We start from the raw sequence: 13,256 nt of genomic DNA on the forward strand, positions 1-13,256 counted from the left end.
TACCTTTCAGTTTTTTTGTTAGGCTGTAAAAATTTACAAGTTTGAACAAGTATATGTTTTTTATTACATTTCTTGCCATGTAAACACACATTTACTTCAATGTCCATTTTCTTGTCTTTCCCATTTTGAATAGTTTGAGAAAGAAATTTTATTCTGTACCGCCATTTTTAGGTTTTTGGAGGGACAAAAAACACTGGTTATTAAATAAAGCTGAATTCTTTTAAACGAGATTTTTAAAAATTGACCACAAAATGATTTTCTTTTTCCTACTGAATAAATAAACTCGGTCGAGATTCACTGTGAGATTCTACTACTCATCTCAACCAGAAGTGCCAACAGATTTGAAGGATGCTTTGATGCAAATTCATCCGGTTGTTCATCCTCTTATCTGATGCTTTTTGCAACAAGAAGTGTCCATATGTGTTGCAGATGACATTCAAGCAAGATGGGTTATATTTCTTTGTCTTAGCCAACCTTGTATTTCTAATCTCTGAGCCATCAATATGAGTGTAGCTAAAATAAAATACAGTCCAAGCAAAATTTGGCAATATACTACGCTCCAATAGTTTGTTTTGCTCAGTCGTGTCAGATTTATTGACCACCCAGGCACCAGAATGTTAGTGGGAGACTTGCACAAACATTTTTAAACACACGCAATGCCACATAAACTCTTTCAGGCTCGTACATTTGGGCACACACATGCTCATGAAAACAGTCATATACCCTCGCCTACGGTCTCATTCTGTGCCTCCGATTCTGCATTTCCTTCGAGCGGAGGGTGAAGAGAGAGAGAGAAAGAGATGGAGGGATAGACAGGAGGAATGACTGGCCATGTTGTTTTCCTCTGGTCAGGGGAAAGAGTGACTGCCTGAAAGAGGAAAGAGGTGGAGGAGAGGCGGAAAGGTTTTTTTCAAGCACCTACCCCTTCCATGAAAGCCCACTTACACAACAACTTTCAGTTGTAGTTTCATTGTGTGTGTGCGTGTGTGTGTGTGTGTTTCCTGCAAAGAGCTGCTGTGGCGAGGCGGTGACCGAATGACAGCATGGGGAAGTGGTTAAGAAAAGTCAATGACAGTCATGATTAAGACGAACACAGAGCTGCACACCCTGGCTGAAATATGTCGGAGTTTTGTTTGGTTCGTTGTTCATTAACGTTTAGTTTCGCTCAGCGTTTTTCACACTGGTGTTGGAGAACAGAGATAGTTTGGATCCACCAACAGGAAGCACCGCACAACAAGCTTGACCTCTTAATATGGTCAGTGAAAACTTTGACCTCAAAGTTTCCTATTACAGCTGATTATCTGTAATAAGAATGAACGTCTTTCAATATAGTTCTTGTTGCTGCTATTTATTGATTTCATGTTTGGAATCTTTCACTTTCACTCAGTTCAAAATCAATTTTTGATTCAAAATTATTTCTACTTCAGTCATATTGCAGAACCCTCACAATGTTCTCCAGTCTCCTTTATAAGACAGAATGAAAAATGGAGACATTGAAGTGTATTTTTCAGTTTTAAATGTTAAACATTTAGCCATGTTTAGAAGGCCTTTAACTTGAATCTGAGTTAAAAAGAAATAAGGTGGTCCATTTCTAAAGCCAATACTGAAAATATTGCTTGAATAAATTTGGATAAATCACAATTTGAGTCCTTTAAGTGCGCTGCATGTGTTGAGCCTCTTAAATGTTTTTATTATTATAATTGCAATGCACAACAGTATGACATGCACTGCTTTCCATCATCTGCCAGCAAATTGGATGTCTGAGCACAAACCGATTATTTCAAGACCTCAGACCATCACTACCACTTTGTTTGTGGTTTCGGGCAAAGTTCAGATCCCAACCACTCACCTGGTTGATGTTTGCTCTGTCTGCTGCAGGGTTTGCCTTTCCAGAATGGGCCTACAAGCCAGAGTCGAGCCCCGGGTCCAGGCAGATCCAGCTGTGGCACTTCATCCTGGAGCTGCTCAGGAAAGAAGAGTATCATGATGTCATCGCGTGGCAAGGCGACTACGGGGAGTTTGTCATCAAGGACCCGGACGAGGTGGCCCGGCTGTGGGGGGCGAGGAAGTGCAAACCACAGATGAACTACGACAAGCTCAGCAGGGCGCTGAGGTAGGCCGACAGTTTGACTGACTGAGGGTGATTGTTTGTGAGAGCGAGGCTATCACTGTTTCATCTGCTAATTCAGACAATCTCATAAACCTCACAAGCTTCAGCAGACAAAACTCCATCAAGACAAAAAAAATGTATTTGTTACATCTTCACCTGGTATGGTTTGATTTCACACTTTAATGTGTCAAATGATCCAGACCCTCTGAAAAACCTGTTCACCCCCTCACCTGTGGTGGCGCTGCACCAAGAGCCACTGAAGGAAATGACACGGTAATATCAAAGGACGTGAAGTAGTGTAGAAATGTAACATGTAATCCTACAAAAGATCACGAATCTACCCAGAATGCCTTGCGGTTATAGTTTGCTTCCTGCTTTTGGAGCAGTCTCTGGTTCACTTGGTGCATTCGAACTGTGCCAGAGTTCACTTTAATCGAAACAAGCCCTAAGTTTGTAGTGGAGCAGATTTTGCTTTTTTGTTCCACATCAGAGTTTGATTAGCATTCACACCTCCCAAATAAACCGAGCTTTTTGACCAACTTTCTCCGTTTTAAATGAACAACAGTTCATTTGACTAGAAAGTTTGGTTCTAGTGCGAGAACTGCTTTGGTGAACTAAATATAGTCAATTTCAGCTTGGTAAGTTTTGCTATACACACTGATGGAGGTATCAGGGCAAAAAGTAACATACATTTTTTTAGTCAGTGCTGAGGTTAATGAGCCACAACTTCAAAACTGGGTTAATGAAATCCTAAAACCTGAAAAAGATGGACTTTTGGGAAGTGATCTGTGAATGCTGCAGATGTAAAGCCTGTAACTGTGACAGACATGAAGACAACAGTGAGCATGCATCTCAGTCTAGATACAAAAGAAATAACCTTATTGGTTTGACGGGATAAATTTAGCCGCTGTTATTCTCCAATTAGTTACAGCAGTAACCCAATTGCCCAATAAGGCCTTTACACCTTTTGGTTCAGGTTTTATCCATTGACACCTTCTCTGCCAAGTACATTAGTGTATTACAGGGATGTCCTAGGTTTGAATCTCACAAAGCAGCTTTTTTAGATGAAAAGCTAAAAGCTCCAGTATGAGGAAATTCTAAATCAAAACCTCCTCGTATTTTACACAAATTGTATAAAATCTTTAACCTGATATGAAATTTTTAAAGAAGAAACAATTATTCCTACTGCTGCTTAAACTGAAATATTGAAGTTGGAATATCTGTTTAATGTTTTTGCATTTAGACTTTGACAAAAACAGAATAAGTATTCTCTAAATCCAGTGCTCTGGTTTCTGTATATTCACAGTTTTGTCCGTTCATGTTCATTTGAATCTAACAGCAACTCCATTACCCTGAGGAACTTCTCTGGTCTGATCCCGTCTCATTCACTCCTTCTTTAGTTTCCGACTCGTTGTGTCTTTAAAAGACAGCCGAGATTAGGTTAAGCACTTTAAAGAAAGCCACATAAGGGAGGGAAATGCACTGGATTGGTCCATAGAGCAGCTTAAAAACGCCCGTTTACTGGTGAGATTAGGACGATGTCCGTTACAGACCGGGTCCCATGAGGACAGCCGGCATTTAGAGACTGCTTATGTTTGCCCACATTTATCGGCACAATTATTGAGACTAGCAATCTGGATTTAGCCTCCCAGATTTAGATAGAAAGAAATACTTGTTGTCTGGCTTTGCATTTATAGCTTGTCCATCCGTTTGGAGTTGGAGTAGATTTGGAGCTTAGGCCTTGGTAAGTGCTTATATATAGCGGGTCTTAGTGCTGGCTGATGGACCAGCCTTGGAGGTTGTTTGCCAGCTAGTCCTTCCCGCAATCTTGTCCTCAGGTTCCCCTGGTTTGTCCCTGTTGGACACTATGTATGACGTGGTGTCACTTCAGAATTAGAGCAAGAAGATCAGCTAACAAGATGCTGCACCCTCAACCAAACATGAGGGCAGTGTTCGTCAGGGTACGGGGAAATGGTAATTAATTACTCATTTCTGATCACTTTCCCAAGAAAATAATCCAGTTAGTTTGCTGATTAATTATCTTCAGTAGTAATTAGTTGCTTTAATATTCATTTACTTAGTTAAAAGCAATGCACAGCCTGAATACGCTATAAAGCAACAAACCTTTCAATGTAATTGTCTTTTTCCTGCATATTCCATCATAGAAAATAGTCAAATAAAGAAGAACCTCTGGGAATATTTAAACATTTCACTTCAAATTGCACTATATATTTTTTAAAAATTCATTTGAACTGTATTTATTCCTATTTCGGCTTGTAAAATACTTTTACTTTTTGTGTTCGAAAATATGTAAAATTCACAGATAAAATTATTTATGTCAAACTCCTCACAAAGCTCCAAATTACTCATGTTGTCATCTTTTAACAGATGGAGCAATAATGAGCTTTAAAAAACCTATTATCTCCTATTTAGCAGGAGAGGGACAGTCGGAGGTTTGTCCAGTGGAATTAGATCCAGTATGCACAGCGGTCATGTCAGAGGGGGGATCCGGAGGTTTCTGCGGCTTCTCATATTTGAAGTGAAGGTTTTCACTGGAGACGTTTTCTTCCCACTCATGAAATGTTTTTGTCACTGAGTTAAATTAATGTCAGTTTTAAATATGGCATGGACACCACCCGAGACGCTCAAAAACAAAATTCTTGCTTTTCCCATTTCTAATCCCTTGCTTTACTTGATACTTTAAAAAAATAAAATAAAATCATATTACAGTAACGCGTTACTGCCCATCATTGCACGAGAGATTCTTACATTAAGAATCTGGAGAAATGAATCCTTTCAAGACATCAAGATGACTAAAGATTGATGAACTTATAAGAGGAGCACAGAATCACACATGCACCGTAACCGTCCCCATATGGAGCGAAGTGCTGGAGAGCAGGCCTCCCTGTGCCCCTCATATGGAGAAAACCTGCAGTCTGCTAATAATGGAGCCCACAGTCAGCATGTGGCAACGAGCCGACACACTTGAAAAGGCCTGCTTGTTTTGAAGTGTTCCTTTTATCACTCAGCTTTTGTAATTATTATTTTTACTCCGGTTTTCCTATTCTTTTCTGCCTGCCGCGCACATGGTGGAAATTCCCTGAATCAGGACGCCTTCATTGTGTGTGGACATGTGCGTATGTGCCGGCTTTCCGCTGAGGGGACACGGCCTCGGCCCATGCGTCATCCTGGCCTCCTGCTCCCACGGCTGCTGTGAAATTCCCGCTCATGTTGAGAGGATTACACTCAAACTGTGCGAGAGTGTGTTTGCGTACAGGAACGTGCTTGTGGAAGCGGCGGATGTTGAGAAGTTAAATGTCGTTTTTTTTTAGCTTTGATTTATGAATTAAAGTGGTTACAGAGGTATTCTGTCATATCCCCCCAAATTTTTCATATTTTTTCACCTGACAGCCAAAATCCCCAGTGGATTTCATTGGGATTTTATGTGGTAGATCCAAACAAAGTATTTGCATTTACTAATAAAAATCTTCCGTTTCGATGTCAAGTGTTTCTCCCACCTGAGCAGCTGAAAACTGCTGCTCCTCTAGGGTTACAGTGAACCTATTGGTTGTTTCTCAAACTAAAGTCGTCCTTGTCTGGTTTGTTGGTTCAGGTTTGGCGGCCATGTCTTCGTAGTTCTTTCCATTTTCATGATAGATCTGAACGTGGCTCTGTGAGGTGTTCAACACTTAAGAATTTGTTTTATGACCCAGGCGTGTTTCAGATTTCTCCTCGACTTTCTCCCTGACCTCCCTGCTCTATTCCCTGGTTTTCATGATGTTGTTTGTTTATGTTCTCTACTAAACTCTGACGCCTTTATATCTCTGGATAAAGATCTCAGTTTATAGCTGGATTTGCTGGGAATAAATTATGTAGTCATGGGCTCTCTTTTTTTGTCGCAAACGGGGAAAACTGCAGGCAACATTTTCAAATTTTAAACAACGTGTGTTCTCTTATTGTTGCATTTTTACATCCTGCATGCAGTACATTACACACTCCCTGGTTAAATTGTAGAAATTTTAAGAAGGTTTAAGTATACTCTACTAAAATACATTTTATTTTGTTTTTATGGGCAAAATGGGAAAAAAGTTTGTGACACTGCTGTCCTGTACTGATGCAGAAAGTCAGATTTATTAATATTATGTTTTCCTGAACAGGCTAGGATAGGTCTATGGACTTTACAAAACACGTTCATTAATTATTTTTCCACAAAATAATTCTTCGATGAGTTTTTAGCCTGGTCAGTTTTGTCTATTTTCAGCTCCTGGTAGAATGGGCTGGATTACGGCATTGTCACTTTAAATCCAAATAAGCTGCTGCTGGCCAGATCGTCCATCATGTACATTCACACATGAAAATAGCTGTAAACAGACGCTCAATCATACAACCATATGTCTTTGAAAAGCAGAAGTGAAGCTGTCTGCACAACCAACAAGAATTAAGCCAGTGGTGTCTGGATGGTAAGTCAACAACAAAGTGCTAGTCTTTTCCAGCAGCCATTGTGCAAAAAAAACCAGGTGACCAAATGTGCTGGAGCTTAGCTCAGGTGGCTAGGTAACAGCACAGCGCTCATCAGTCTTGACTTAACAATCAAGATCTTTATGAAGCGGCTTGTTTTCCAGACACCAAAAAGCATCAACTTGTTGCCTAGAACCGTCCGGGTGGTTTTTCTTAAGTGCCTGGACTGTTTTCAGAAGTAGTTGAGATCCAATTGGAAGCATAAAAACGTGGAAAATTTGAATTCCACATAATGGGAACTCTTTAAAGCGGTCATGAGGTTATTTTTTTGTTTGTTTTTTTGGTAGCTGAAGAGCGACTTAAAAACACCTCCAGTCTTCTTCACTTCCATCCTTTAAGGTATATGAGAGTTTAAATCTGCTGCTGTTAAGTTTTATCTGTGGTTACTTGAAGGAAATGAGAAATAAAAAAAAGCCTAAACCTGCTTGTTTCACTGCTCACTTCTTGCACCACTGTGCTCTCGTGAAACACCACAAATGTGATGAGCCAAGCAGGGTGGAGGCAAATGAAGCCTGTTACCAATCAGGCATCGCAGAGTGCTGCCCTAATGAGTGTAATCACGCTAAGAGGTCCCAGCTCCCTTAGACCCCCAGACCTCCGTGTCGGGCCAGTCATCAGCCACCGTTTGCTCAGTGGTCAGAGGTCACGGCGACTGCCACGCACAGCTGGTAAAGATTACCAACACCGCTCATGCCCTCATTCGTGTACACAAACGCACCATTGTACAGACTGTTGCCCAAGCAGGCTTTCCTTACACACAATCGGTTCTTTCCAAGCATTTATTTAATTGATGGGCCACCACTCGAGAATTTTACGATGTGTTACACGAATGCTTTTTTAAACTGCACATTTAGTCCTAACCCAAGTGACCACATTTACAAAACCTGTTGCAGGAAATGCAGCTGCATCTGCACCCTGTTATTCGCCACGCTGGCAGGGTTTGGTTATGGGTCAGAGGTTGTCTGCTTACAGCCGTGCATTCAGTAGAAGCACCTAGCGCCGGGGAGAAACTGCAGGGACAAAACCGCTGCATGCATTGTTTAACCATTGTCTCTGTCTGCAGCATGTGTGTATTCAACTTACATGAGTTCTGTGTGTTTGTCTTTGTCCTCAGTTGAATGGGATCTCTGTTTTCTGCTCTGCTCTACTGCATCTCTGCGCCCACAGAGCGTGTGACCGGGCCAATCAAAGCCTGACCAGCCCCTTTTCTTCAAAATAAACACATTCATGTCGATGTAAATGCATCAAAAGTATTTATATCATTGTACGCATTCGTACAGAGCATGCAACATCTTCACAAGTCACACCCCCAGCCCACATGCTCACACAAACACATTTAATTTCCTTTCCACTCAGTAAAACACTGTTACACGAAGGGCTTTGACGTACATGTGCGCCTTGTTCACACAAACACACACCTGAGTATGAGCAGCTGGTGTGTGTGCATATGTGTTGAGGTAGATCTGGCTGGGATTCGAGTGTTTATAACAGCCGACGCTGACGAAAGAGGCAGAAAATAAACACGGGACACATGGGGAGTATTGTAATCCTAACTTCCTGTCACAGTCAGCCCCTATTTACGGCCCAACAATGGGCAAGGCACAGCCTGTCCACGCGCATGCAGAGCGGAGCTGCCACTGTTCGCTTTTAGAGGAGGACATGTGTGTTTTTGTGTGTGTGGAGTGATACTGAAAAAGAGCTAACCAGGAAATCAAAATTACATGATGTTAAACACAGTTCATCTATAAAAGGCTTCTTTTTTTTACTTGACAAACTTTGATGTCCCAGAACATTTTGAGCTCTAACTTTGTCTTTCATCTGCTGGCATTGTGGGTTTTTTTTTAGCACTGAGGGTTATGCTGCACTCCTGCCATCCTGTTGACGATTACCCTGCACTGATCTAACCTCCTTTTGTAAATGAGTATAGTTTTACTCTGCATTGGAAAGTTATTCTAATTGTCAGGGCACTGGTGATAATCAATGGTAAATACTGAAATATCAGTTGTCATATATGCCTGTTTTCTTCTTTCCTCTCTTTCTTATCTGTGCTTCCATCAGTCTCTGAGTATTTTGGGCAACATCATTAGCGTCCAGTGTGAACGTCTGTTGCCGTATGACTCTGTCCAACTGGCTGAATATTATTACATTAGGATGAAAAATGCAGGTCCATAACACTTTTAATATATCAGATAACAATTATTGTGCCCCAGTCGGTCCTTTGTGATGTGAATTTAGCACACAAAGATACAATACATTGTTCAGCCCTACTATAAACCAAAGTGCATGATTTGCTCTTCCCAAAATCCATTAGTTATTCTTAATATTTATTATTTTAGATCTTTGAAGTTTACGGGGGGGGGTTTAAACTTTGAAGTTTCTGGTCAGATTATTCCAGAGAATCAACCAAACTCAGTTTAGTGTGACTTTTTATCTTTCATGATTGTGGTTTTTTGTATTTGTTTTTCAGTTTGGTTGTGAATCTTTTTGTGATCAGATCACAACAAACTTCCATCCATCCATCTGTACATGACTGTGGTGACATCACAGATGGCATAAAGCAACTCAGAGTATGCATTGCATTTTTCTTGAAAATGTTTTAATGCTGCATAACCCAGCCTTTGTTAACCCAATTACATAGCTGGAAACTTAAACAGCCGACGTCTCAGAATTATTCCCCTGATAGATGTTATTTTAGACAGTCATTGAGACACTGTATAATAACAACAAATATCTGAAAATACTCTGTGATCTTTGTAAAGCCTAACTTTAGTTTCCCTCTTATTTATTACACCCACAAATTTTGAGTTCTTAAGTTGTTCCTATACATATAGTTGTGTATTTTTCTGTCAGGAAATGGAGAGAGTCTGTTTGTGTTTATAAACATAATTAATGTGCAGTTTGAAGTGTTGATGTCCTTGCATTGCACTGCTACTTGTTTCTGCTCTGATCATCAGATCATTGCAGCCTTACACCTCCAATCAATCACACGCTCCTTTGTTTCCTTGGATCTTGTCAGGGTCATCGTTTCAGTTCAGCACAGAGTGGAATAAAGATGCAGAAGATAAATCTGAGGGGTCACTGATGTGTGTGTCTGAATGATATGGCGCAGTGTGTGTTAGAGGTGCAAGTGTCTGTGTGTGCATACAGGGCAAGTTTGGCGGGCAGCTAAACACAGGCACTCAAAGAATCCCTTTCTTCTCTTTTGAAGTGAGTTCAAATGCTCTTCAAAGACCTTCTGCCCGTGTGACGGCGCAGGAGTCGGTGGGTGGGGGTGGATCACCACGTGCTCCACACTCTCCACCAGTTGCTGCTAAGTTGTTGGCAGTTTCCAACTTTGGATCTCGGCATTTTCTTGCTTCACAGATTCATTCATCTTTAGTGTACAAGATTTCACCTTCTATTCCATAAAATATGGAAACTTTGTTGTTTCCATATTTTATGGAACAACAAAGTGTTTTAGCCCTAATTTGAATATATATCCATTATAAAAACAGGTTTTATTTGTTTTTGTTTTAAATGTCCTAGATTCAGGATTTTGTATCAGGAAATAGTAGAAACATGACAGATTTTGTTTTAGGTTGCTCACTTGTTAAGAAGTGATATTATTTGATTGTATTAGCTCTGATTTATAATTTTAGTTGCAATAACTCAGATTTTTTGAGTAGTTGCGTCTCAAACATTAACAGACGTCTTTGAGAATATTTACATTTATATGATAATGTGGGTCACAATTCGGTTTGATTTAGATTCAGTTTTGATTTAAATATTTCAATATCAATTTCCTAATAAATAGTAATAGAAGTAATTTATGAATTGTCTATTAGTAATTTTATGTGTTACTTTTTATTTTATTTTCTTTGTTTTATATATATATATATATATATATATATATATATATATATATATATATATATATATATATACATATATATAATATATATATATATATATATATATATATATATATATGTATATATATATAATATATATATATATATATATATATATATATATATATATATATATAAATATTTTTGAGCAGGAAAATAGCGAAATTACACTTGTGCTCAGTTTGGAGTACAAAAGTTAAAACATGACAGTAGTGTGTTAACACTTAAGTAAAACGTATATAAATGTAAATAATTCTCTTTGTGGAAACTGAGATAATTCACATTTTCTAATATTTTGTAACCATATTGGAACAATATTCTGACTCTCACTCCTCACCAGTAGGTGGCAGTAATGCAACTACCTTTAAACTTGAGAAGATGATCAGAGGGTCTTCTACGTTGATGAATCAATATTTTTACCCACCCTTGAATCTGAAGTATTCCAACTGAGAATGTGTTCCTGTAACTTTTCTGACTTTCTGTCCAGTCTGGATTGGTACCGGACCCTCAGATGGTCAGCAGCGCAGCTTGTTGACTTTTCAGTAATCAACTGATTTGGCCACACTCCTGTTCTGATTTCAATTCTTTCTGATTTCCTGCCTGCTTTTCTGTCTCCTTCCCTTCCTTTGCTCCCAATCACCTCACCCTCCCTCCTCTCCAGACCCTTGCGAGTGTCTCCCCTAGAGCAGAAATTACACGCCGCTTTGTGCCTGGCGTAAACAATGTTTTCAACAGTGCAGGCCTGTCCTGTCTCTCGCTGTCCCTCCCTCACTCACCCATCGCCTCGGGGGGGATCAGTGGAGATAGTTGGAGGAGAAAGTGGAAGACAGGGGGGATCAGTGTGGGAGAAATGAAGAAGAGCGGGGAGGGTGAAGAGGACAAGTGAAAAAGAGCAACAGCTTGTTCTCAGAGCAAGAAAATGGTGGAAAAAGTCTGGTGATAGGCATAATAAGATGCGGAAAGAAGGCAACAGGAAAAACAGACACACACCGGCATGTAGTTAACTACCACTGAGTTTAAATGATCGTCAGCGGGCTTTGATTAACCAAACTACATATAACTACAATAACTACATATCTTCAAGAAACCCTTATTTTTACCAGGCCTCATTATCCAACTCATGCTAGAAAACCCATGCTGAAAGAAAATTAAAGTGTGTTTGTGTAAAAATTAGGAGGCATGCATCGTCTTGGCTTCTCTACCTGTTTCTGTGTTTCTCCTGCTGCCCTTAGACGGTGTGTGGCTGCCAGGGTTCTGGAGGTTACATAAAAGTGGATGTGGATCTGGATAAGAAAGGAGAGAGATGTTACATAAAGAGCTGTAGCTGGACAAAGGTTAATAAAAATGGAGCCTTGTAGTGTAGGGAGGAACCATGGAGGAGAGAGAAAGCTCAGGGGGAGAAATGGAGAGAATGGCCATTACATAAACAGATAAAGATGGGTTGAATTATTGGTGGATTTGCTTTGCTGTTACATAAAATGAAAATCCAGCAAAATGGTAACAAAATGTCCCGTGTGGTGTGTGGCACCACGCTGACACCATTTGAACCCCTTTACATAAATAAAACCAACAAATAAATATGGGAATCTCATAGCATGTTATTTTGAATTAAGGATATTTATGGCAATAACGCAACAATTTGTGATACTTTAACTTAAAACTGAAAATAAGTTGGTATAATAAATAAGCTATAATTAAAGATGCAAGTTCTTGTCTTTGCTTTTGAAAAACTTTGACCTGCTAATATTATTGTTGGTGCATTTATGATTTCTCTTTATAAAATTGTAACTGGCAGAGAGATGAACAGGGTTTTCAATTAGTTTTTTTTTTTGTTTTTGTTTTTTTTTTTTGACAGTTTAGTGTCAAAGCAAACCAAACCAACTGAAAATGTAACAAATGTTGCAATTTTGGCCCCCAATCAAACGACCGGACTGTCAGGAGTTGACCACCCTGACCACCTGTAAAATCTACTTTCAGTCTGTCCCGTCCTAATAATCCACTCAGGACTGCCTACCTATTGGCTCGGATGGTGATGCTGCTCACACCAGCCTCTGATCTTTTTAATCATTTGCTTTTCCTTATACACAGCATCACTGTGCTGCTCCACGGCTCATCTGTCTGTTTTCTCTCATCTCGCTTACCCTCCCCTCTCCTCCTCCGTCCTCCTTTTTCTGGGTCTGCTTTGTGCAAATGTCATACAACACTCTGTAATATCTGTCGTGCCGGCAGTGAGGGGTGCATGAAAGACTCGTGCCTTATTAAAGTGTGGGCTAGTGCGTGCAGGCACATCTGTCGCAGCCTCCATGATTTCAATGAAATGATTGATGCAACACGACGCCTGAGACTTGAATTAAATAGTGCGATGTGTTTCGGTTTTGCTCTTTTCCAGATACTACTACAACAAGAGGATCCTTCATAAGACCAAAGGCAAAAGGTTTACCTATAAGTTCAACTTCAACAAACTGGTTTTGGTCAACTACCCGTTTTTTGATGTGGGTTCTACTGGTAAGCCTGCATAATCAAATATTTCATTGTATTTATGTATTTATGTAGGACTATCCATATTAATTAACATGTCAGCTTTAAGCTTCAATGTAAATATGCCCAAGTTCGCCCAACAGCTAGTTTTCATCCGTTATCTTAAGCAGGTAAGAACAAGAAGAACAAAGAGAAGAAAAAAATGCAAACATCAATATTTCAGCTGCAAGGCAGATCAAACTGCTTTACATCATAAAAAC

The 13,256-nt window shown here is 39.8% G+C and overlaps 1 protein-coding gene across 1 annotated transcript in view; it reads left to right on the forward strand.

Annotated features, from left to right (window-relative positions):
• Positions 1 to 13,256, forward strand: part of erfl3 (Ets2 repressor factor like 3) — a 61,595-nt gene that overhangs the window by 41,341 nt on the left and 6,998 nt on the right. Inside the window, 2 exon segments of the mRNA XM_055048149.1 lie at positions 1,879 to 2,113; positions 12,908 to 13,023. Of these exon segments, the coding sequence (XP_054904124.1) occupies positions 1,879 to 2,113; positions 12,908 to 13,023 (351 nt within the window).

This window comes from Poeciliopsis prolifica, unplaced genomic scaffold (genome assembly GCF_027474105.1).
Source record: "Poeciliopsis prolifica strain line A6 unplaced genomic scaffold, Auburn_PproV2 SCAFFOLD026, whole genome shotgun sequence".
NCBI lineage: Eukaryota > Metazoa > Chordata > Actinopteri > Cyprinodontiformes > Poeciliidae > Poeciliopsis > Poeciliopsis prolifica.